General features: G+C 41.8%; 2 protein-coding genes across 3 annotated transcripts; both read left to right on the top strand.

Moving 5' to 3' along the window:
• Window positions 1–1,901: 1,901 nt before the first annotated feature.
• Window positions 1,902–4,817, top strand: btg3 (B-cell translocation gene 3). Its single transcript, XM_018755130.2, has 4 exons — window positions 1,902–2,074; window positions 3,216–3,353; window positions 3,472–3,598; window positions 4,803–4,817. The coding sequence occupies exons 1-4, from the start codon at window positions 1,902–1,904 to the stop codon at window positions 4,815–4,817; spliced, it is 453 nt and encodes a 150-aa protein (XP_018610646.2).
• Window positions 4,818–12,831: 8,014 nt separating this feature from the next.
• On the top strand, window positions 12,832–18,267 carry LOC108936040 (protein BTG3-like). Of its 2 annotated transcripts, none has more exons than XM_018755095.2 (5): window positions 12,832–12,937; window positions 13,935–14,147; window positions 14,342–14,479; window positions 14,605–14,806; window positions 17,373–18,267. In XM_018755095.2, exons 2-5 carry the CDS (start codon window positions 13,975–13,977, stop codon window positions 17,571–17,573), a joined length of 714 nt encoding a protein of 237 aa, XP_018610611.1. In that variant the 5' UTR covers window positions 12,832–12,937; window positions 13,935–13,974; the 3' UTR covers window positions 17,574–18,267. The 2 variants fall into 2 exon arrangements, with proteins under 2 accessions (XP_018610611.1, XP_018610610.1); XM_018755094.2 differs by having other exon boundaries at window positions 17,370–18,267.
• Window positions 18,268–20,659: the final 2,392 nt, after the last annotated feature.

The raw sequence follows: 20,659 nt of genomic DNA, 5'->3' as shown, positions 1-20,659 counted from the left end.
CGTCCGGAACAAATCTTCAATGTGGATGAAACCGGACTTTTTTGGAAGAAAATGCCTGGAAGGTCCTACATACACAAAGAAGCTAACACAATGCCTGGTTTCAAGGCTTTAAAGGACAGGGTCACGTTGTTGTTGGGAGGAAATGTCGCTGGGTTCAAGTTAAAGCCTTTCCTCATCTATCGCTTCCGAGAACCCACATGCATTGAAGCAGGTTTGTAGGGAACGGAACTCGGTCATTAAATGAGGAGTGTCTGTATTGTAAATGATGAGAGAGATGTAGACAATTTGCTGAGGTCTTATGTCCCAAACCAGGGATAAAATGAGAGAGAAATTTAAGAAAGCAGCGAACTGAGAACCTGTACAGTGTCTATTTCTCAAACTGCAGACTCTGATGTATTTATCCTCTTCTGCAGTTGTGCATCTGTGCCTTCTTTTTCTATCCTAGTTAGATCCAGTTTGCCCTCCTGGCAGTATGACGCATGGAATAACCTTCATTTTGCAAAACAACAATAGACTGATATTTTTTTAAAGAAAGCTGTTTCATTTTGGCCATTTTTGAACCCCAATTGAATTTTAGGAATGCCAGTACAACTCAGTGTAAAACAATTTACTTGCTTTCTTGAACAGAATAACAGGTTTCAGCTGTTTTAACACAATTACAAAGGTTTGTCTACCATTAGGACTACTACCATTGCAGTTTACCATTGGGACACTACAGTAACGGCTGCTGAAGATGGGGGCTTTGCGGTAAAATGTGAATAATAAATTATAAATCAGTCATTTCAAGTAGTAATAGGCATTTGCAACATTAGTAATGATGTCTTGCTATATTTTTAAATAAATTTAATGATACCTTGATAAAAAAGAATCAATTATTTCAAAAACGTGAACATTTCTAAGTGATGCCAAACTTTTAAACATTAGTTTATGTCTCTGTCCGTTCATTTGCAGCTCCTTAACTGGGTTAATGGATCTCCTGGTTAGGGTCTTCCAGGCATGACTTGCATAATACAACTCTTTTCTGAAAGGTTCCGGTGGCCAACTCTGGAAAAGGAGAAAAATGAATATGTATACTCCTATCCAGTCCGTGCCTAGGTTAAGTCACTCCAACTACCATTTGGCTGAATTGCTGGAACCATTCTTCAAGGACCTTCAGCTTCAGCTAACGGGATACTTCTCGCTACTTCTTTCTACTTCAGAAAACTTCTTTCAGAAAGCGTCTTTTCTAAAGTGTCAACGTCCAGGTGCTGGAGCCATGCATAGAGGGAGTAAGGTGATGAGCCAATATGTCATGCATGCCAACAGTTGCCACAAGGTGTCCACCTAGAATTTCAGAAATATATTCAGTACACCTGAAGCCCACACTGTCAGCAACACGACACAAATGGGCATGGCTAGGAAGCAACTGTTGCTTGATGAGCTGTGGAAAATGTCTCTGTTAACTTGTATACATAGTCACATCCCATTAAGTATATTGGTATTCAACACCATTTTTGTTTAAACTTTCATTCTGAACCTCTGAAAAACTGTTGCACTTGGATCAACCAACTCCTGCATATGTCCTGGTTACAGTTTTAATGACACTTGTCAGCTGGTCTTTAAATAAAGCATGCATCAGTTTCACTGCAAACTGAACTTTTGGAAAACATAAAAACGAAGAAAATGAAATTACAAGTAAATACAATGAAAAATAAATCTTTAAAAATTCAGAACAGTCATTTTTAAGACAGTGGAAGTGTATTTGTGTACCTTGACATTGATCCATATACTATAGTAAAAAACTGATCCAGTATAAATGGGTAATAAAGTATAACATCTAAAACCAGTAATGGTCATGAAAGCTAATCTGTCATTTCTCTTTAGATCTGAAGGTAGACCTGAGCTTTTAATCAGTGTGAACCATGAAGAAAGAAATTGCAGCTGTCATCATTTTCCTTAGAAGACTTATAAGAAAAGCAGAGAAGTTGGAAATGGAGCAGGTGGAGGAGTTTGTAGAACGACTGACTGTTGCACTGCAAGAAAAGTATAACGGCCACTGGTATCCTAAAGACCCCAGCAAGGGTCAAGCTTACAGGTACTGTACAGTACAAAGCAACTGGCATCTTTGTGTCCATGTGCACTCTACATCTGGTTAACCACGCTGTGAAATTTTGCTTTGATGGAACAAGTAGTTTTGGAAGGACAATCGTGGCATACTTGTCTGATTTAGTGGGCAAATCATCAGCTAAGGGGCGGCACGGTGATGCAGTGCATAGCGCTGCTGTCTCACAGCGCCTGGGTGGCCTAAGAGGACATGGGTTTGATCCCTGCTCAGTTTCTGTGGAGTTTACATGTTCTCCCCATGTCTGCGTGAGTTTGGCCTTGCGATGGACTGATGTCCTGTTGAGGGTGTACCCCTCTGCCCTTTCAGCCTTGTGCTCAGTGTTTCCGGGATAGGCTCTGGCTCACCGCGACCCTGCTCGGGACAAGTGGTTATTAGACTGGATTGGATCATCAGCTAAGCGGTCACGTCAGAACACAGTAATTAGAGTGGATGAGTACACACATAATAGCTGAAACAAAGTCCACTGGAAATTCGCTCAGACATAGAAGCTCCAGAAAATCTAAACTCTGTGAAATATGATTCCAGCTTGTTACCTTTGCCTTCATATATAAACGGACTAATCCACACTTCACAGTCATCTTTTTTCATCCAACAGTAAGCTACACATTAAAGTTTTATTTATTTATTTCTGATTTATTACATGTTTAAAAGGCAAAATCTTTCCTTACACTGCTAACAGTATTAATGGCCATGCTCATTACAAACTGACATGTGTATAACATTTACTTGTACCATTGCTGTATTTCTTTTTTTTTGTGTAATTAGAGTGAAAAATTGGTGGTTCATGGTTGGTATAAAAATCCATCATGGCTTTCCTATTTAAAATAATAGAAATGGGGTGTCTGCGTAGCAATTTGCCAAACAGAAAACTTTTTCAGAACAAATTAAGTGTCTTTTAAGTGAATACTGACTATTTCTGTGCTGTGCTCTTTGTTTGGAGGCATTAATAAAATAAGTTCATTGATTTGATTGTTAGGAGAATAGGTTTAAATGTTGACAATAAGTTAAATAAAACTCAAGTAAACAAGTTAATTGTGGACTTCTGATTCCTAAACTGCCCTCATTTCTTTGAAATTCTTCATGAAATTTTTGTGAGCCATTTCTGGTACAGGTGCATACGGATGAATAAGTTTCAGAGAGAGGACCCAGAGTTGAGCCGGGCCTGCACCGAGAGTGGGATTTTGTACAAAGACCTGGGACTTCCACAAGAGCTCACACTTTGGGTGGACCCTGGGGAAGTGTGTTGCAGGTGGGGTCCCAAGCTGCCATTTCTACTGCTCTCAGTGCACTTCTTGTCCTTTTCAAATGGTCTAGTACGTTGACACACTCTTTGGTCTGTCTGGTCCTTGTTCTGTCCTGTCTCTAAGGTATGGTGAGAACAGCTATGCATTCACAGTGGCATCCTTCCCAAAGGACGATGAGGACAGGGAGGACGTCACCAAGAAGGCAATGAGTGCAATCCACAGAGTGGTTGACTATCACTCTGGCTGTTTGGTAACTATTGATCAGGACAGACCTGCTACTTAAAATATGCCTTTTTATATTAAACTTTGAAAGTGTTCTCAAAGTAATAGTGTTAACTATTCTTAGTTTAAGGAAATTATATCCTTTCACATCCTAACACAAATTACCTGTAAGTTTTGGAAGACACACACACATTTTCAGAACCGCTTGTCCCCACACGGGGTCGCGGGGAACCGGAGCCTACCCGGCAACACAGGGCGTAAGGCCGGAGGGGACACACCCAGGACGGGACACCAGTCCGTCGCAAGGTACCCCAAGCGGGACTTGAACCCCAGACCCACTGGAGAGCAGGACCCGGTCCAACCCACTGTGCCACTGCACCCCATTTTGGGAGACATTAACATGAATTTTTAGTTTCGAGATACGTAGAGGTTTTGTTATGAGCACTTGTATTACAAGACCTCGGCCTTACAAGCACATGTAATTTTAACCCTGAAATTCACAAAATGAGCTATATGAATTTTCTGGAAAGACATTACAACAATAGAAGCATTATAGTCTCCCCCAGCACATGGGTCATAACTTCTCCCATACACTTTTGTTATCATGTAGCCATATGCCCACTTGCAAGCATCTCTCAGAAATCTTTTGACTTCTTATAGTATAAAACCATTTCCTGTCATAATGGCTCCTAAACCCAAAATATTTGAAATAAAGTGCTTTTTCTTTAAAAAACATTTTAAAGAAAGGTCTTCAAAAGGCAAAGGAAAGCCTCATCTATCGGTTTAAAATTTAAAATGATAAAAGACACTTTTCTTTAAAGTCATTATCATTACAAAATGACTGTGGTTTGATTTACTGTTCATTTATCATAATATTTTCCACAGAACTTGGTTCATAGTTATTACAAGTGATTACAGTATTACATTAGGAGAATTGCCTCCTGTGGTAATATGAAGATGGGAGCATTCTGGTGCAGTGGGTAGCACTGGTGCCTCACAGCTTCTGGATTGTGGGTTTGTATTTGCTGTGAATCCCACTCAGTCTGCATATTATCCTTGTACTTGTGTGGGCTCCGTCAGAGTGCTCAGTCTTTCTCCCACTGTCCAAAAACATTTTTCAAGCCAACCGGTGCCTCTACATGGTCCTTTACAAGTCATTTAGTACCAGTGTGATGGAGCTGTGATGTACCGGAATCTTGTTCATGGTGTACCCTCTCTTGTGCCCTCTACAGTCATTGCCCAGTTAAAGTCATATGCAGTCAATGATACCATAATTTTACCACTGAGCCATTTTTAAACTATGTTCTCTAATGCACACTTCAGGGCTTGCACTCAAGTTCTTTTTCAATAAAACTCATGTTGCTGACCAAAACTACCAGTAATATTCACCTCTCATAACGAACACCATGTCCATGCATAAGGGTGTCCATCAGTGCACTTGGCACCAGGACACCCTAGGTCGGAGGTCGATGATCGACTTTGTAGTCGTTTCTTCTGACCTTCAGCCATATGTCTTGGACACTCGGGTGAAGAGAGGGGCTGAGCTGTCAACTGATCACCACCTGGTGGTGAGTTGGATTCGATGGCGGGGAAAAAAGCTGGACAGACCTGGCAGGCCCAAACGCATAGTGAGGGTCTGTTGGGAACGTTTGGCGGAGGCCCCTGTCAAAGAGGTCTTCAACTCCCACCTCCGACAGAGCTTCAACCAGGTCCCGAGGGAGGTGGGGGACATCGAGTCTGAATGGACTATGTTCCGCGCCTCCATTGTCGGGGCGGCGGTTTGGAGCTGCGGCCATAAGGTCTCCGGCGCCTGTCGCGGCGGCAATCTCCGAACACGGTGGTGGACACCGGAAGTAAGGGATGCCGTCAAGCTGAAGAAGGAGTTCTATCGGGCTTGGCTGGCTCATGGGACTCCTGAAGCAGCTGACGGGTACCGACGGGCCAAACGGAGCGCGGCTCTGGCAGTCGCCGCGGCAAAAACTCGGGCATGGGAGGAGTTCGGCGAGGCCATGGAGGAAGACTTTCGGTCGGCCTCAAAGAGATTTTGGCAAACCGTCCGGCGACTCAGAGGGGGGAAGCGGTGTTCCACGAACACTGTTTACAGTGGAGGTGGTGCGCTGCTGACCTCAGCTGAGGATGTCCTCGGGCGGTGGAAGGAGTACTTTGAGGATCTCCTCAATCCCTCCGACACGCCTTCCGTAGAGGAAGCTGAGGCTGGGGACTTGGAGGGGGACTCGTCCATTAACCTGGCTGAAGTTGCTGAGGTAGTCAAAAAACTCCTCGGTGGTAAGGCTCCGGGGGTGGATGAGATCCGCCCCGAGTTTCTCAAGTCTCTGGATGTTGTGGGGCTGTCTTGGCTGACACAACTCTGCAGCATCGCGTGGAGTTCGGGAACGGTGCCTCTGGACTGGCAGACCGGGGTGGTGGTCCCTCTTTTTAAGAAGGGGGACCGGAGATTGTGTTCCAACTACAGGGGGATCACACTCCTTAGCCTCCCTGGGAAAGTCTATGCCGGGGTACTGGAAAGGAGAATCCGACCGATAGTCGAACCTCGGATTCAGGAGGAGCAATGCGGTTTTCGCCCTGGCCGTGGAACACTGGACCAGCTCTATACCCTCACTAGGGTGCTGGAGGGTTCGTGGGAGTTTGCCCAACCAGTCTATACGTGTTTTGTGGACCTGGAGAAGGCATTCGACCGTGTCCCTCGTGGCATCCTATGGGGGGTACTTCGGGATTATGGGGTTCGGGGCTCGTTGCTACGGGCTGTTCGTTCCCTGTATGACCGGAGCAGGAGCTTGGTTCGCATTGCCGGCAGTAAGTCAGACCTGTTCCCGGTGCATGTTGGACTCCGCCAGGGCTGCCCTTTGTCACCGATTCTGTTCATTATCTTCATGGACAGAATTTCTAGGCGCAGCCAGGGAACGGAGGGTGTCTGTTTTGGTGGCCGTGAGATCTCGTCTCTGCTTTTTGCGGACGATGTGGTCCTGCTGGCTTCATCAAGTCAAGACTTGCAGCGTGCACTGGGGAGGTTTGCAGCCGAGTGCGAAGCGGCGGGGATGAGAATCAGCACCTCCAAATCCGAGGCCATGGTTCTCAGTCGGAAAAAGGTGGATTGCCCCCTCCGGGTTAGGGGGGAGTTGCTCCCTCAAGTGGAGGAGTTTAAGTATCTTGGGGTCTTGTTCACGAGTGAGGGAAAAATGGAGCGGCAGGTTGACAGATGGATCAGTGCGGCGTCCGCAGTAATGCGGTCATTGTACCGGTCTGTTGTGGTGAAGAGGGAGCTGAGTCGTAAGGCGAAGCTCTCAATTTACCGGTCGATCTACGTTCCTACCCTCATCTATGGTCATGAACTCTGGATCATGACCGAAAGAATGAGATCGCGGATACAAGCGGCAGAAATGAGTTTCCTCCACAGAGTGGCTGGGCGCACCCTTAGGGATAGGGTGAGGAGCTCAGTCACCCAGGAGGAGCTCGGAGTAGAGCCGCTGCTCCTCCGCATCGAGAGGAGCCAGTTGAGGTGGCTCGGGCATCTGTTCCGGATGCCTCCTGGACGCCTCCCTGGGGAGGTGTTCCGGGCTTGTCCCACTGGGAGGAGGCCTCGGGGCAGACCCAGGACACGTTGGAGAGACTATGTCTCCCGGCTGGCCTGGGAACGCCTTGGAGTTCCCCCAGAGGAACTGGAGGAGGTGTGCGGGGAGAGGGAAGTCTGGAGGACTCTGCTCGGACTGCTGCCCCGCGACCCGGCCCCGGATAAAAGCGGAGGAAGATGGATGGATGGATATTCACCTCTTTGCAAGTGGTGCAGATCGTGCATGTGCATTGGGTGCACTGAATGTTTTATTAAAAATACAAAACAAATAGTGTAACGTACACATAACAAAACAGTAAACATGAGCTTTTGGCAGCCACCACATTAAAACCAACGACTCCTGTCCACCATCTGTCCGTTAAATATTGTGGGTCTTCCTGCAGCCAAGAATACTGGATGGCCGTGTGGCTGAGCTCCTGTTTGCCACAGCTTGCTTGTCACTGATCAGCATGCGATAATTGCAATTTGGAAATACTCCTTTCCCCTGATGCCACTGCACACCTTTTTGCTTTTCTTTGGCAGTCTTTTGTGCTTTGCTTATTTTTCATTTTTGAGTCTCCTCAGGGATTTTGTTTTGGTTTAGTCATTTTAATGAACCATGAAAAATAATTAAAAACGTAACAAAAATTGTTTTAATTTATTCATTGGAAAAACACTTGAGTGAATGAATGAATGAATGAATGAATGAATGAAATTTTACTAATTCCAGATGGAAATTCACTTTGGGTGTAGCAGCATACAATGTAAATATAGACATATTCAACAATTGTTTGTGCATAAGTAGAAAAACACATTTTTAAGAAGATAAGTTAACAAGGGAACGAACAGGCAAACATTTGAAAGCAAGAAAGGAAAAGTAAATTGATGTGAGATGATGATGGGCGTGGTGCAGCGTGTGGTGTGACGCTGAGTCATTCGGTCATTAAGATGTCATTCACTGGCCCGGTACCACGAAAACTCATGGAGCCTGATGGCTGCTGGTAGAAATGACCACTGGTAGCACTCCTTGGAAAACCTCAGACCAGCCTATTGCAGAAAGTGCTCCTTTGTTTTACATTTATTTTCAACACCATTAAAATTTTGAAATGTTTTCCTTTTAACATAATTATTAATACTATGTTTATTTTCACTCTGTAATGCAAGGGTGTCTTGGGTTCAAGGAGTGGTCATGTAGGGAAGGCTGGTGGATGGATTTATTACAAATTTTATTCCTTCCTATAATTATTAAATAATAGTAAGTAAGTAAATAAATAAATTGTGTTTTTCCAGAATAACTAACAGCTATTATGCTTTAGCTCTATAAGTCAAAGGTAATAAAAAAACACCACTTAAGGCAAACTTTAATACAAATGTTACAGCAACTGAGCATAAAGCAAGTGTACAATTAAACCTTTGTCTCACAAAAGCAGTAGGGCTATTCCCTGTAATTAGCTTAGCAGCCGTGCCAAGTTTAAAACAAGTGTAAACCGGAACAAGTTACGTGGTTTCTTGAACTCGATTGCTGTGCATTTAGAAATCACTGAACTGCCACTAAAACTTTTTCTGTGTTTTATTTTAAACCAGCTGTATCTATGGTTTATGTGAGGTTTGAGACGTAATTTAAATACGTCTCTAGCTATATATTAAAACTTTAAAAACACAACTTCACAATGTATTTTGGAATGTAGGCAGCTCTGACATAAGTTTAACCCAAAGTCAATGTTTGTGGGTTGGACTGGGTCCTGCTCTCTGGTGGGTCTGGGGTCCGAGTCCTGCTTGGGGTGCCTTGCGACAGATTGGCATCCTGTCTTGGGTGTGTCCCCTTACGCCCTGTGTTGCCGGGTTAGGCTCCGGCTCCCTGCGACCCCGAATGGGACAAGTGGTTCAGACAATGTGTGTATATACTTAAGATTTTAAGGCACCTGCCTTCATTTTTAAAAGAGTGTTTTTTTGTGTTGGTGATTTAGGTTTTTTAGTCTCTAAGCAAAGTGTTTTGAGAAATTGAATAGGCCTATATTGTAAGAACAGGGGGGTGCGGTTGTGCAGTGGGTTGCACCAGGTCCTGCTCTCTGATGGGTCTGGGGTTCAAGTCCCACTTGGGGTGCCTTGCGACAGACTGGTGTCCCATCCTGGGTGTGTCCCCTTCCCCCTCCAGCCTTACGCCCTGTGTTACCGGGTAGGCTCCTGTGACCCCATATGGGACAAGCGGTTCAGAAAGTGTGTGTGTATGTATGTATGTATATATGTTGTAAGAGCACAATAGTTAAAGGAAAAGTCTTGTAAAGATGATGAGTATTTTTACTCTGTTATTATCAAAAAGGCTAAGGGTAATAGACACATCTCCTTAGTTGAACAAGGTAAACAAAGCTCAATGTCTTACATTTTTTTATCATCACCATGGATGTTCTCTCAATGGAATACTCCCCAATGAAACTGCATATATAGCAAAGAGCAACTAAGAATAGCTCATTAGAGAAATAAGCCTAAAAGACAGACAAAGAGTACTGCTGTGTATTGAGTTGTATGGATGATTGAACTGAAGTGCATTCTATGAATACTGTAAAGGAGGTGTCTACAAGATGATGTTATGGTTTCATTATGCTGAGCAGAGACTGGAGTCAATCTTCACTCCTAAACTCTTGACTGGCTAAGTAGAAGAGATGAGATATATAAGTCACCTGAGACTCAGAAGGACTTAACTGGTGAGAGAGAGGCATTACAAAGCTTGACTGCACTTTCCCAAAACACACCTGAAGATGCCAAAATCCTTAGAACAAATTATTTTAGTGAAGTATATCATCTGTATGTTTATAGAAAACAAAATAAAGCCTTCAGAAAAAGCACCTTCTCTACAGTGACACATAGAGGATGTTCAGTGATTTTTTTGGGTGTTGCTTTCCTCTAGCACTGGGTGCCTTGAACATGCATCATGAAATCAAGAGCTCAATGTCTTGTGTAGTACCAATATCCTGGGTCTCTGTCAAAATAATGGGTCTCCCAGCATGACAATGACCCCAGGCACACTTCAGAAAGCACCCAGCAATGGTTCAAAACAAACTAGACTGTTTTTCAGCAACCCAGATGAGTCCAGATCTAAATCCCACTGAAAACCTGTGGAGAGAGCTGAGAACAGCAGCTGGGAAAAGGCACCCTTCAAGTCTCAGAGAAGTGGAAAACTTTGCCACAAGAAAAGTAGGCCAAACTGCCAGTAGAGAAGGAAGCTCATCAACAGCAATAAGAAATGCTTGATTGGAGTTAGTATTTGGTAGCATCCATGCCATTGCTCAAATGGAGTCAATGCCATTTTTTTTATCTTTTGATTTTAAAAGAACATAAAATGGTGAACCAAAACAGAGGCTCTATAATAATAAAAATTTGTTCAGTTTCTGCATATTTTAGAGAAAATTGTAAGTTATTTGCAAGTGCAAGAGAGCCAATATTGTTACCCACAACTGTACATTACAGAGGAGAAACTGCACTATATCTGTTCTACCCAATGTGCAGAAATAATACTCAAATATAACAATTCTTTTACAAATAGTGTTTGACAGTTCACATCAAACTCAGAACAAAAACACAACATATATACAGGTAGTCCTCCACTTAATGTACGTATATATGACTTAAAATGACCATGGCTTATGATCTCAGTCTTCTGTTACTTTTAAGTCCCAATCATGACCGCTCCATTTGCTGTATGATGACATTGGCTGACCACACCAACCTAAGTTACCTATAATTTTTTATTGACTCTGTGTCATCAGCCTTTGTATTTTATTTGCAAAACATAGTTTTATTTAAAGAAGGCTTTGTGATTCCATGCAAGTTACTTTTTTACAATGGCTAGCAAGTGAATATTCTGGTGATGAAGAAAAGAAAGCGAAAGAGAAAACACTTAGAAATGAAAGTGAAGATAATACTGCAACATGAAAATATAGTAATGTACTATATCTTAATTACTGTATATTTGTATTAACATGATTAATGCAAAGGGGATGCGGTGGTGCTGCGGGTTTGGCTAGGGCCTGCTCTCCAGTGGTCCTGGGGTTCAAATCCTGCTTGGGGTGCCTTGCAGTGGACTGGTGTCTTGTTCTGGGTGTGTCTCCTCCCCCTCCATCCTTGCACCCTGCTTTGCCGGGTTAATCTCCGGCTCACCGTGACCCCACTCGGGACAAGCGGCTTCACACAATGTGTGTGTGTGTGATTAATGCATGAAATTAGTGAAAAATATGATTATGATTTATATAATGCTATACAGGAGGACTTATGAGTTATGACTGTCAACTTAAAAAGAGGTCATCTGAAGACAACCCTGTCAAGAACAACATGTAAGATAACAGTGAACCCTAAAAAGGCATTGGGTAGAGATATGTGAACCTAGAAAAAACAAAGTGATAAAGAGATGTACATATACAGTACTTATTTAACTGACACTTCTACAGAGCAGTTTACAATATTAAATGACCTACAATTATTTACCCACTTAGGCAATACAACTGAGTAATTTTACCAGAATAATTTAAAGTAAGTACCTTGCTCACACATGCTATAGCTGGAAGTAGGATTCAAACCTGCAACCTTTGGGTCTAAACATAATAGTGCTAACCACTACACTACCAGTCACCCAGGGACAAGTATAAGAATGAACAGGTATAAGTATGAACTCTGCCAGGTGTAACTATAAACCCTGAATAACCATACCATACGAGAGCAGTAAGCATAAACCATAAATAGCCAAAATGTATGGGTAAGAGTGAACCCTAAATAAAGTGTTGAGGTAATGAGCTACATGTAAACCTTTAACAGGGTATGGGGTAAATAGGACTAAATACTCGTAAGTGTGAACATTAAGGGAGGCAGAGCAAGTAGCGCTGCTGTTTCACAGTGCTTGGGTGGTGTGAGAGGACATGGGTTTGATCCCTGCTCAGTCTGTGTGGAGTTTGCATGTTCTCCCCGTGTCTGCATGGGTTTCCTCCCACAGTCGAAAGACATGCTGTTCAGGTTCATCCATAGTGTGAGTGACAGAGAGAGTGTGTTCCACTGATGCATGTATGAGTGACCCAGTGTAAGTAGTGTATCTAGCAGTGTAAGTCACCTTGGTGAATAAGGTGTGTGGGCTGATAACACTACGTAGAGTTCATTGAAAGCTGCTTTGGAGAAAAGTGTCTGGCAATAAATAAATGTATAAACATTAGCTGTAGTGGAAGTGTGAAAACAAGGTACGTGTGACTGTGACTACTTACAGCAAACGACCATTGTAAACACACGACGACCCCCCCCCCCCAAATAATCCATATGAAATGGTAAGGGTGCACATCTCACATACTATAGCGGACTAAACGTGTGACTGCCACATAAGACAACGAAGGAGCACAAGTCAAGCGCACCGTAAAACCAATGAATGTTGGAGTAGCCTAGCTAAAGCGAAATTTGAACAATAGTTGTAGTGAATGGCTAAGTGTGAGCCCTAAGTAACTACTGCAAAGGAATCGGTATGAGCCTTTAATATTTATATTGTTGGATGAGTGATCGTAGTAATGCTGCGACTCAAATCTCGATAGAAGAAAACCGTTTTACAACGTATTGTGTGATTCCAACTCACTGCACGAAGCTCCTGCCAGGGCAGGCCTTGCCTTGTACACGTCAAACACGCTTCCTGTGACGTAACGTCTTAGTAACCGGCCCGCGAGAATTCCCGCTCAGAGTAGTCACGCACGCGGTGGTTGGGAGCCAGAGCAGAAGCGGCGCTTGGAGCCCGTTTAGAAAGAACTAACTCACGTGGTGGCGGTGAGCGGAGAGGTGAGTGGAAAAACGGCGATAAAGTGTAAATAGTGTATTTCACTTCATCGGGAAACTTATTTACTGTAATATTCTAACTTTGACTCTCTATTACGGGTATCGCCGGTATAACTAGTAAATGATCATCTAGCTAAGAGGAAGTATAGTTAACCACGCGAGTCCCTAGGTCCTGTATGGGACAGAATGAAATGTTTTAATTTTGTCTACAGTTTTGAATGAATAACAACAATTAAATAATAGTAGGGAAGGAATGGCGGTTTCGTGTGTGTCACACCGTGATGAACGGGCGACGTGACGCTGCTGTGAAGACACGGCACTCGGAGTCGGAGCCACCTCCTCCTCGGCTCGGCGGACTGCCGCTCTGCTCCACGCGTCGTTACTTCATGTAGAAAAAAACTTCTCCTTTATCTTTCTGTGATTTGGCGCACTAGTACAACGAACGAAGTCGTGGCCGGAGCCAACAGCCAGAGCGGAGCCCAGCAGCAGCAGCCGCCTCCCTTCAGACCAGTTCAGTTGTTGTAACTAACTTGCTATTCCACTCAACCCGACTTATTCAATTCAGTACAAGAGAAGCGTCTTTTTTATCAATAATAAGGGTTAAGAATGTAGGTTTCTAAAATGACTGTCGGTGAAACTGAACTAATAAATAGGAATTTATTAAACTAGTGAAGCGGGTGTTGTTTTAAAACGACTTTTCGCCGCCCGTCCAACGCACGCGAAGCACATGCGGTTAGGGACCACATCACATGCATGGCATGGGCTCCATTGGCCACTCCTCTGAATTTCCATATTAACCGAATCCTTTAACTGTATTAAACTGTCGTTTCTAACGATATTAACCAGTGCAATGTCGTGCAAGTTCTGCAGGTATGAATTATTAATACTGTAAGTAACGGATTTTGGATAACAGCATCAGCAAAATATCTTTTAAAAAAAAAAGTCATAATTACAAAGGTAACAATAAGAATGAGTGATCTGAAATGTGTTTTGCCTTCAGTTTCAGAGTTGGACCTGGGTGGGACGAATCCACGTGGACCATGAAGAAGGAAATTGCAGCGGTGGTCTTTTTCCTTAAAAGGCTTATTAAAAAAGCGGATAAGTTGGAAATGGAGAAGGTGGAAAAGTTTGTAGAGCGACTGACGGTGGCACTGCAGGAAAAGTACAAGGGCCACTGGTATCCTGAAAACCCCAGCAAGGGCCAAGCTTTCAGGTGCTCTATAAAGTGGCTGACGTGTTTGTTTCCATGTGCCTCTGCACTTTGATGTTTAATATGACGTATTTCTAACATTTTTTTGTTGCTTTGTTTCTCTTAAGACATTGTTATTAAATACCATGACACGAACATGCAAATGGATTATAAACTTTTTCATTAACTGTCATATTGGTGGGCTTTTTTTGGTGCAGGTGCATACGGGTGAATAAGTTTCAGCAAGAGGACCCAGAGCTCCGGCGGGCCTGCAACGAAAGCGGGGTTCTGTATACGGACTTGGGCCTTCCACGGGAGCTCACGCTTTGGGTGGACCCTGGGGAAGTGTGCTGCAGGTGGGGTTCCAGACTACTTTCAGTGCACCTCTGTCCTTTTTCAAGTGTTTTCAGATGTCCACAACTGCCTTGTTTCCTGACTCTTAGAGAACTTTTCAACAAGTCAGATCTGTCCTGTCCTCAAGGTATGGCGAGAAGAACTTTGCTTTCACGGTAGCGAGTTTCTCGGGGGATGAGGAGGATAAGGAGGAAGTCACTAAGAAAGTAACAAACGCAGTGGAGAGGGTGACGTCCGACTATCACTCGGGCTCTTCGTCTGATGAAGAGGGCAGCACTAGGGAAGCTTCTGTCTCTGCCTGCCCTCCCCCAGCTCGGCCTCTCTATCAGGTACAGACGCTGTTCTCATTCATTAGTTGTAACTGCCTTTAATGCAGCTTTTTTTTTTTTTCTTCAAAATCTTGCTCACATCTTGCTGTGCTTTCTTTCTCATTCTGAGTTGAAGCCCCAGTAAGTAGAAGGCTGGAGATAAAGAACTGCCTTTGTTGGCATATAATGAAATCTCTGCTGACAAAAAAGTAATGGAAGTAAAGGGCAGAACTCATAAACATGGAATCATTAGGATTTCTAAATAAAAAAACAAAAAAGGTTGCATTTCTTCCCTTGTCTTAATTTGAATAACAATGCTCGGTATTTCAAATTGTCAGATGCATTTACATTTATTCATTTAGCAGACTCTTTTCTCCAAAACGACATACATCTCAGAAAATACAATTTGTGTATTATCTTAGAGAGACACATAGCTACGTACATTCTCTAAATATTTAGTCATTTTTTTTTACCTTTTCAGCAAAAAGGATTTGATAAAAGTTTCAAGTTTTTGTTACATACACAACCATACTTCGTACGACGTGCAGTGAAATGCTTTTGCAAGTTTCCGTGGTACAGATAAATAAGGAAATTAAAAACAAGTAGAAATTAGGTGCACACTCCAGGAATATGAGGAATATATAATGATGAAAACAGGAGAGAATAAATAAAATAAAGTAGGATACAAATATGTAGTCCAATAGTAAAGGTTACATAAAAGTTAGAGTGAATTTGAAGCCTAGTTTAGTCGGTCTAGTTTAAGATTAAGAAAAAAATACTGAATTAATAACATGTTATTTGCTGCTAATTTGCTTTTGCCAACAGGTTCAGTGTTACATTACACTGGCTCCTCTTGTTAAAATTGTTTGAGTTATGAATTTTCTAAGATCCAAACATTTTAAACTTTATCTGTTTTATTCTCCCTTAATTTCTCCACCGTGGCAGTAAAATGTACCTAAAGAGAAGTATGTAACCATATTAATTGAACTAAGTTTCACAATGTTTACATCTTTTGTGTGGTGTTGGTGATGAATAACGTGAGGAATATTGAAAACAGTTACAGGATTAATCGGCAACCAGCACTGAATAGGAGTTTTTGGAGACTGTTTTGTCATTTCATAATAATTTTTCTTTTAATTTAGCTTAATGTTAAATGTTTCACATTCTTTGGAAGCATTATTTACTATAGCTTGTGTGCAAGATTTTTGAAGAACCTAACTAATAGATAAATTGATGTGCATTTGTATTGTGAAGCTTTTATTATGTAGATAATGGAAGAAAGTTTTAACGGGCCAGAAGCTGGCAAACGTTGCACATGCTTACGTGATGAATAGGCCAGTAATTGAGAATTGAAGAGGAGGTGGTGAAGCTGGTGTATTTTTGTATCTTCAGTAATTTTAAGAGAACTCTATTTTTTACTAAATTCAGAATACGTTAGAAATATACAAATGAGTTCCACTCCTCAATCTCTCTTTAAGTCGAATTTGTGCATAAGTTGGAACAGTTAGGTACATTTCATGTCTAACGTCGGTTAGTCAAATGTTTGTCTTAGTATATAGTGTACCTTGCAATGCATAAAACCATTAAAGAAATGCTTCCGGATACAATAAAATGTCTTTACTATAATGATACAGTAGTAATAATACAGTGTAATGATGTTAAATGTAACTACAATATTTATAATAGAGAGGAGGAGGAGAGTGTGTGTGTGTGTGTGTAGTTATAAAAAAAAAAACAAACTTTACTGTTTGCTTTTCCAGTGTTCGCTTTTTCTTTTCGCTTTTTGCTTTTTTCGATCGCTTTATTATTTTCACTTTAGTTTCAATTGTGATCGTTTTCCTTTTCTTTGATGCATCGCTATCACTTGCATCACATTTACGCGTTTGTTTGTAACTACGGATTGTACGGAAGTCTGACGTTCGTAACCTGGGGACCGCCTGTACTGTGATTTCCTAGGTTCGTCTCCACAGTGTACCATATTTAATGCCCTAAGCATCTGAGATGTACTGGAAAAGTGGTTATTAAAAAAGATGGAAGGGGGGAAATGTTTAGTATTTATTTTATCCTATGGGCATGTGTATTGTACTGTGACTTCGTGGTAAAACTGACTTTTGTTACAAAGGGACTTTCAGTCCAAGGTGTCTTTTTGAGGAGCTACTGTGTTTAGAAGTAGTTTGTCTTCCACTAACACATTTAGTTTCAAGTGGTTTGAATTGTTCAATTCATTGAGTCAGCAGCACAGTCAAATGTATTGAAGTCTGACCCTTAGCATACAACATTTTCAAGCTAGCACCATTATTGAAAACACCATTTTTGCAAGTTTCTCTTTATTTCTGCATTTATAGTTTTGTGGAGGCTGAGTCCTGGACCTTGAATTTGGTGCAGCTTTGTGCAGAGCATCTGTTTATTCTCCTTCAGTTTGATTTGATAAGGCATGGCGGTTAATGCCAGTTGTAAACCTTATTTATCGTTTCAGTAAATGTCATTTTCAAGTACTTGCTAATGGGCACAGAGGAAAGATGCCAGTAGTTTTTGTATGTGTAGTGTTTTCACACTTGTTTTGTCTACTGTTCCTTTTGCATAGCAGCTTGTGTACCCCAGCGTTCCAGTGTGGAACCTGTCACCAAGGAAGAGGAGCAGACCAGGACAGGGCCTTCCTCGCCACGTCTACAAATTCCGTCCCCAGGGCAAGCTCAGCCACCCTTTAAGGCTCAACGGCTGGGCCCCACCTGGTCCTCGGAGTGGGCAGGGGTACTGGGGCAGCACGCCCAGTTTGATGTACTGTTAAAACCTTCGTAGCAGAGCAGTGTTACAGCAACTATTGTACAAGGAAGAACCACTACTTAAATGTGTCCTTTTTATATGAAACCTCTGGAGTATGTTTGTAGTACAATTAATGTTTGAGTATTCTTTTTTTAAAAAAAAAAAAACGCTGTCTTTGCACTTTAATTTTTGATAGAAATGATGTGTAAGGTTTCTGCGTATTAGAAAACTGAATTTTTACAAAAGAGCTACATACTGTATTTATATTTAACAGGATTATTATTCTCTAAAACTTGCTTGCTGTCCATGTATTGATAAAATGACCAAATGTTTTATTTATTCACAACATAGTATAAATTATTGTTCAGATTACTCAAATCAGACACATTAAACACTGTCTTAGACTGTAAATGTTCTGCTCATGTTTGAAATGAAAGTTTTGAATATTTATTAGAATAAAATGTGAAATCATGTATGTATGGATTCATTCAGACACCCCTCTACTTACTTAAATCCGTATTTACGTTAAAAAAAATTCCCGGCATACACATTATGTACGGAGAGTGCTTCTATTTTACGCAAAACATCTTAAATACGTTACCCGCAAGTTGGCGTAACCAGACAAGGCAGGAAACTTCATCTTCCCAATTCTAGTGTGTTTTGAGCCGTGAATGCATCTCTTCTTGTTAGTGTAGTGCTTTTTTTGCATATTTTCTACCCTTTTCATTACAGGTGGTCCCTGATTTACAATGGTGAGCTGGCAACAAACATTGTTTTTCTTTTTCTTTTTTTTTTTTTTTCCCCCTCCTGGGCAAGCGATACGTGGTGCGATGCCCTCTCGCAATGCTGGGCAGCAACAGCAATCCACATCTCCCATTCTGTCACGTAGAGGTGTGTATTAAATGCATTTTCGACTTATGATGGGTTTCGGGGAACGTAACCCCATCGTGAATCAGGGACCACCTGTATTTACAATACCTGGTGGTAAACGTGTGTTTGAAGGAAAATGAGAACCGTCTCACAAGTGTACGGCAATTGGAGATTAAGTTAATCTTTCTCCACCTTCATACTTCTTTATTGTCTACACCATGTGAACCAGTTTTAGCTGTATCGACTGAATACAATAGTGAAGGATGCTGCACGTATAAAGGAGCACATGAAGGCAACAGCTAGCATGAAAATAACGATAATGAACTGTCAAGGTGCAGTAACTGAGATGGAAAAATTACAAATTATGCAACAGCAACCTCTTGTGTGCCAGCATACTAATAGAATAAAACACGCACAGTAGAATACTGTGTGCGCATGGTATGCAATCTAATTAAATTTATGCTTTAAAGAATGTAAAAATTTAATTTACTAGATATTTGTCTTATTACGGTATTTAATATGTGTGACATTTACTAGCGAATTGTGTGACCCCCCCCCCTCCCCCCCCATACTCGTGTTTGCAACAAATGCAAAAGAAATGAGAAGGCTCTAACAGAGGGAGAGGGGGAATCCGGCATGTAAATTTCAACTTGTGTAAAGTGTTGAACGGTTTATTTACGTTAGTCGAGGGGTGTCTACTTTGTTTTTGTTTTCATGTTTTTCTGTTGTCCATTTTATAATTTTACCATTTATATGGATTTCTAATGTTTTCATCCATTCTAATGAAAGGTGCATTGTTCAAAATTTCAGAAGTAGAAGATTGTAGCTCCCAGTCTAAAGCTTTTTCATTTTTACAGCTGTTCAGCATCCTTCTCTTGCACATCAGACACTGCTTTTCATGAATAAAACTTTATGAAGTATGTTAAGATCCAGTTTTTTTTTTTAGCACTTTTCTCCAAAAAATGTACCTCTCCAAAAACAAGAATGCATTACATTAGCAAATTTATATGAAAACAAGATTCTTGAGTAGTCAATTTCTCATACCACTATATAATTACATATTATATGTATCTGCAGATGCTTTTTTAATTGATAATGTAGTACATGTTTATAGAGCACATATGAGATTGGGGGAGATGTGAGTGAAAGGTGTGTTTTGAGACCATCTTAAATATTCAGAGAGATTCCATATTTCAGAGAACAAACTTCTTTGGTAGCCTATTTTTAAGGGTTGAGATTGTATATGGAGAATAGGGAAGGAATATACTTGATTTAGATAGGCGCTACAAGGGGGGGATCCTGGTCATCAGGTGTCGTGATGTTTTAGCCACTTTAATGGAAGCACCAATGACCTTGTTATGTCAGGAATAAAGCTAATTTGTGCAAGGATATTTGTAAGAGAAATTTGTCAGAGAGGATTAAGATGGTTTAAATCATGACTTTACGAACTATTCAGTGTTGCTGTTTATCACTGGCTTGTTTGGTGGATACAACAATATTGCATGCTCTTTCATGCCACATTTTGTTTAAAGCTTTAGTAGTTTATTTTTCAAACTTGGAAGACAATGTTTATTCTAAATAGCTTATTTAATTCAATACTTTATAGTTGAGGTGGGCTTTGAAATCAGCTCTGTTATGCCAAATGTTCAAGTCAAGGCATAACTTTAATTTCAGCTTCAGACTGATGCGAGGGGCCGTTGACAAGATATGTAAGGGGAAGAATACATTCTGAAATACACTGAACACTAGGTGAGTGCAAAAAAATTAAGTGCCACTGAGTCGATGTCAACTCATGACAACTTATGGACAGTTTTCCTGTACTGTGTTCGGTCTTCAGTCAGGTCACACACACACACACACACACACACACACACACATTTTCAGAACCGCTTGTCCCATACGGGGTCACGGGGAACCGGAGCCTACCCGGCAACTCAGGGCGTAAGGCCGGAGGGGGAGGGGACACACCTAGGACAGGATGCCAGCCCGCTGCAAGGCACCCCAAGCAGGACTCGAACCCCAGACCCACCAGAGAGGAGGACCCGGTCCAACCCACTGTGCTCAGTCAGGTCATCGCCACTCAATTCATCGCATCGGTCTTCCTCTTCCAATACCCATTGATTTGTTTTTTGTTTTTCACTGTCCAGGTTTGGTATCCATATGACGTTATTGAAAATACCATAGCTTGAACAAGTCAGCTCTGTGTGCAAAGATCCCTGCACTTGCAGGTCTTGCCTAAAA

Source organism: Scleropages formosus, chromosome 4, assembly GCF_900964775.1.
Source record: "Scleropages formosus chromosome 4, fSclFor1.1, whole genome shotgun sequence".
NCBI lineage: Eukaryota > Metazoa > Chordata > Actinopteri > Osteoglossiformes > Osteoglossidae > Scleropages > Scleropages formosus.
Note: the sequence above shows the minus strand (reverse complement) of the source record. Positions and strands in the feature narration are given on the sequence as shown.

What these genes read in the sequence shown, in the direction of transcription:
- LOC108936040 (XM_018755094.2), top strand. Translation starts at nt 13,975, where the DNA reads ATGAAGAAGGAAATTGCAGCGGTGGTCTTTTTCCTTAAAAGGCTTATT. An exon ending in CCTGGGGAAGTGTGCTGCAG is followed by an intron (nt 14,480 to 14,604) that starts GTGGGGTTCCAG and finishes CCTGTCCTCAAG; the next exon opens with GTATGGCGAGAAGAACTTTG. An exon ending in CAGCTCGGCCTCTCTATCAG is followed by an intron (nt 14,807 to 17,369) that starts GTACAGACGCTG and finishes CCTTTTGCATAG; the next exon opens with CAGCTTGTGTACCCCAGCGT.
- btg3 (XM_018755130.2), top strand. Translation starts at nt 1,902, where the DNA reads ATGAAGAAAGAAATTGCAGCTGTCATCATTTTCCTTAGAAGACTTATA. An exon ending in AGCAAGGGTCAAGCTTACAG is followed by an intron (nt 2,075 to 3,215) that starts GTACTGTACAGT and finishes TTTCTGGTACAG; the next exon opens with GTGCATACGGATGAATAAGT. An exon ending in CCTGGGGAAGTGTGTTGCAG is followed by an intron (nt 3,354 to 3,471) that starts GTGGGGTCCCAA and finishes CCTGTCTCTAAG; the next exon opens with GTATGGTGAGAACAGCTATG.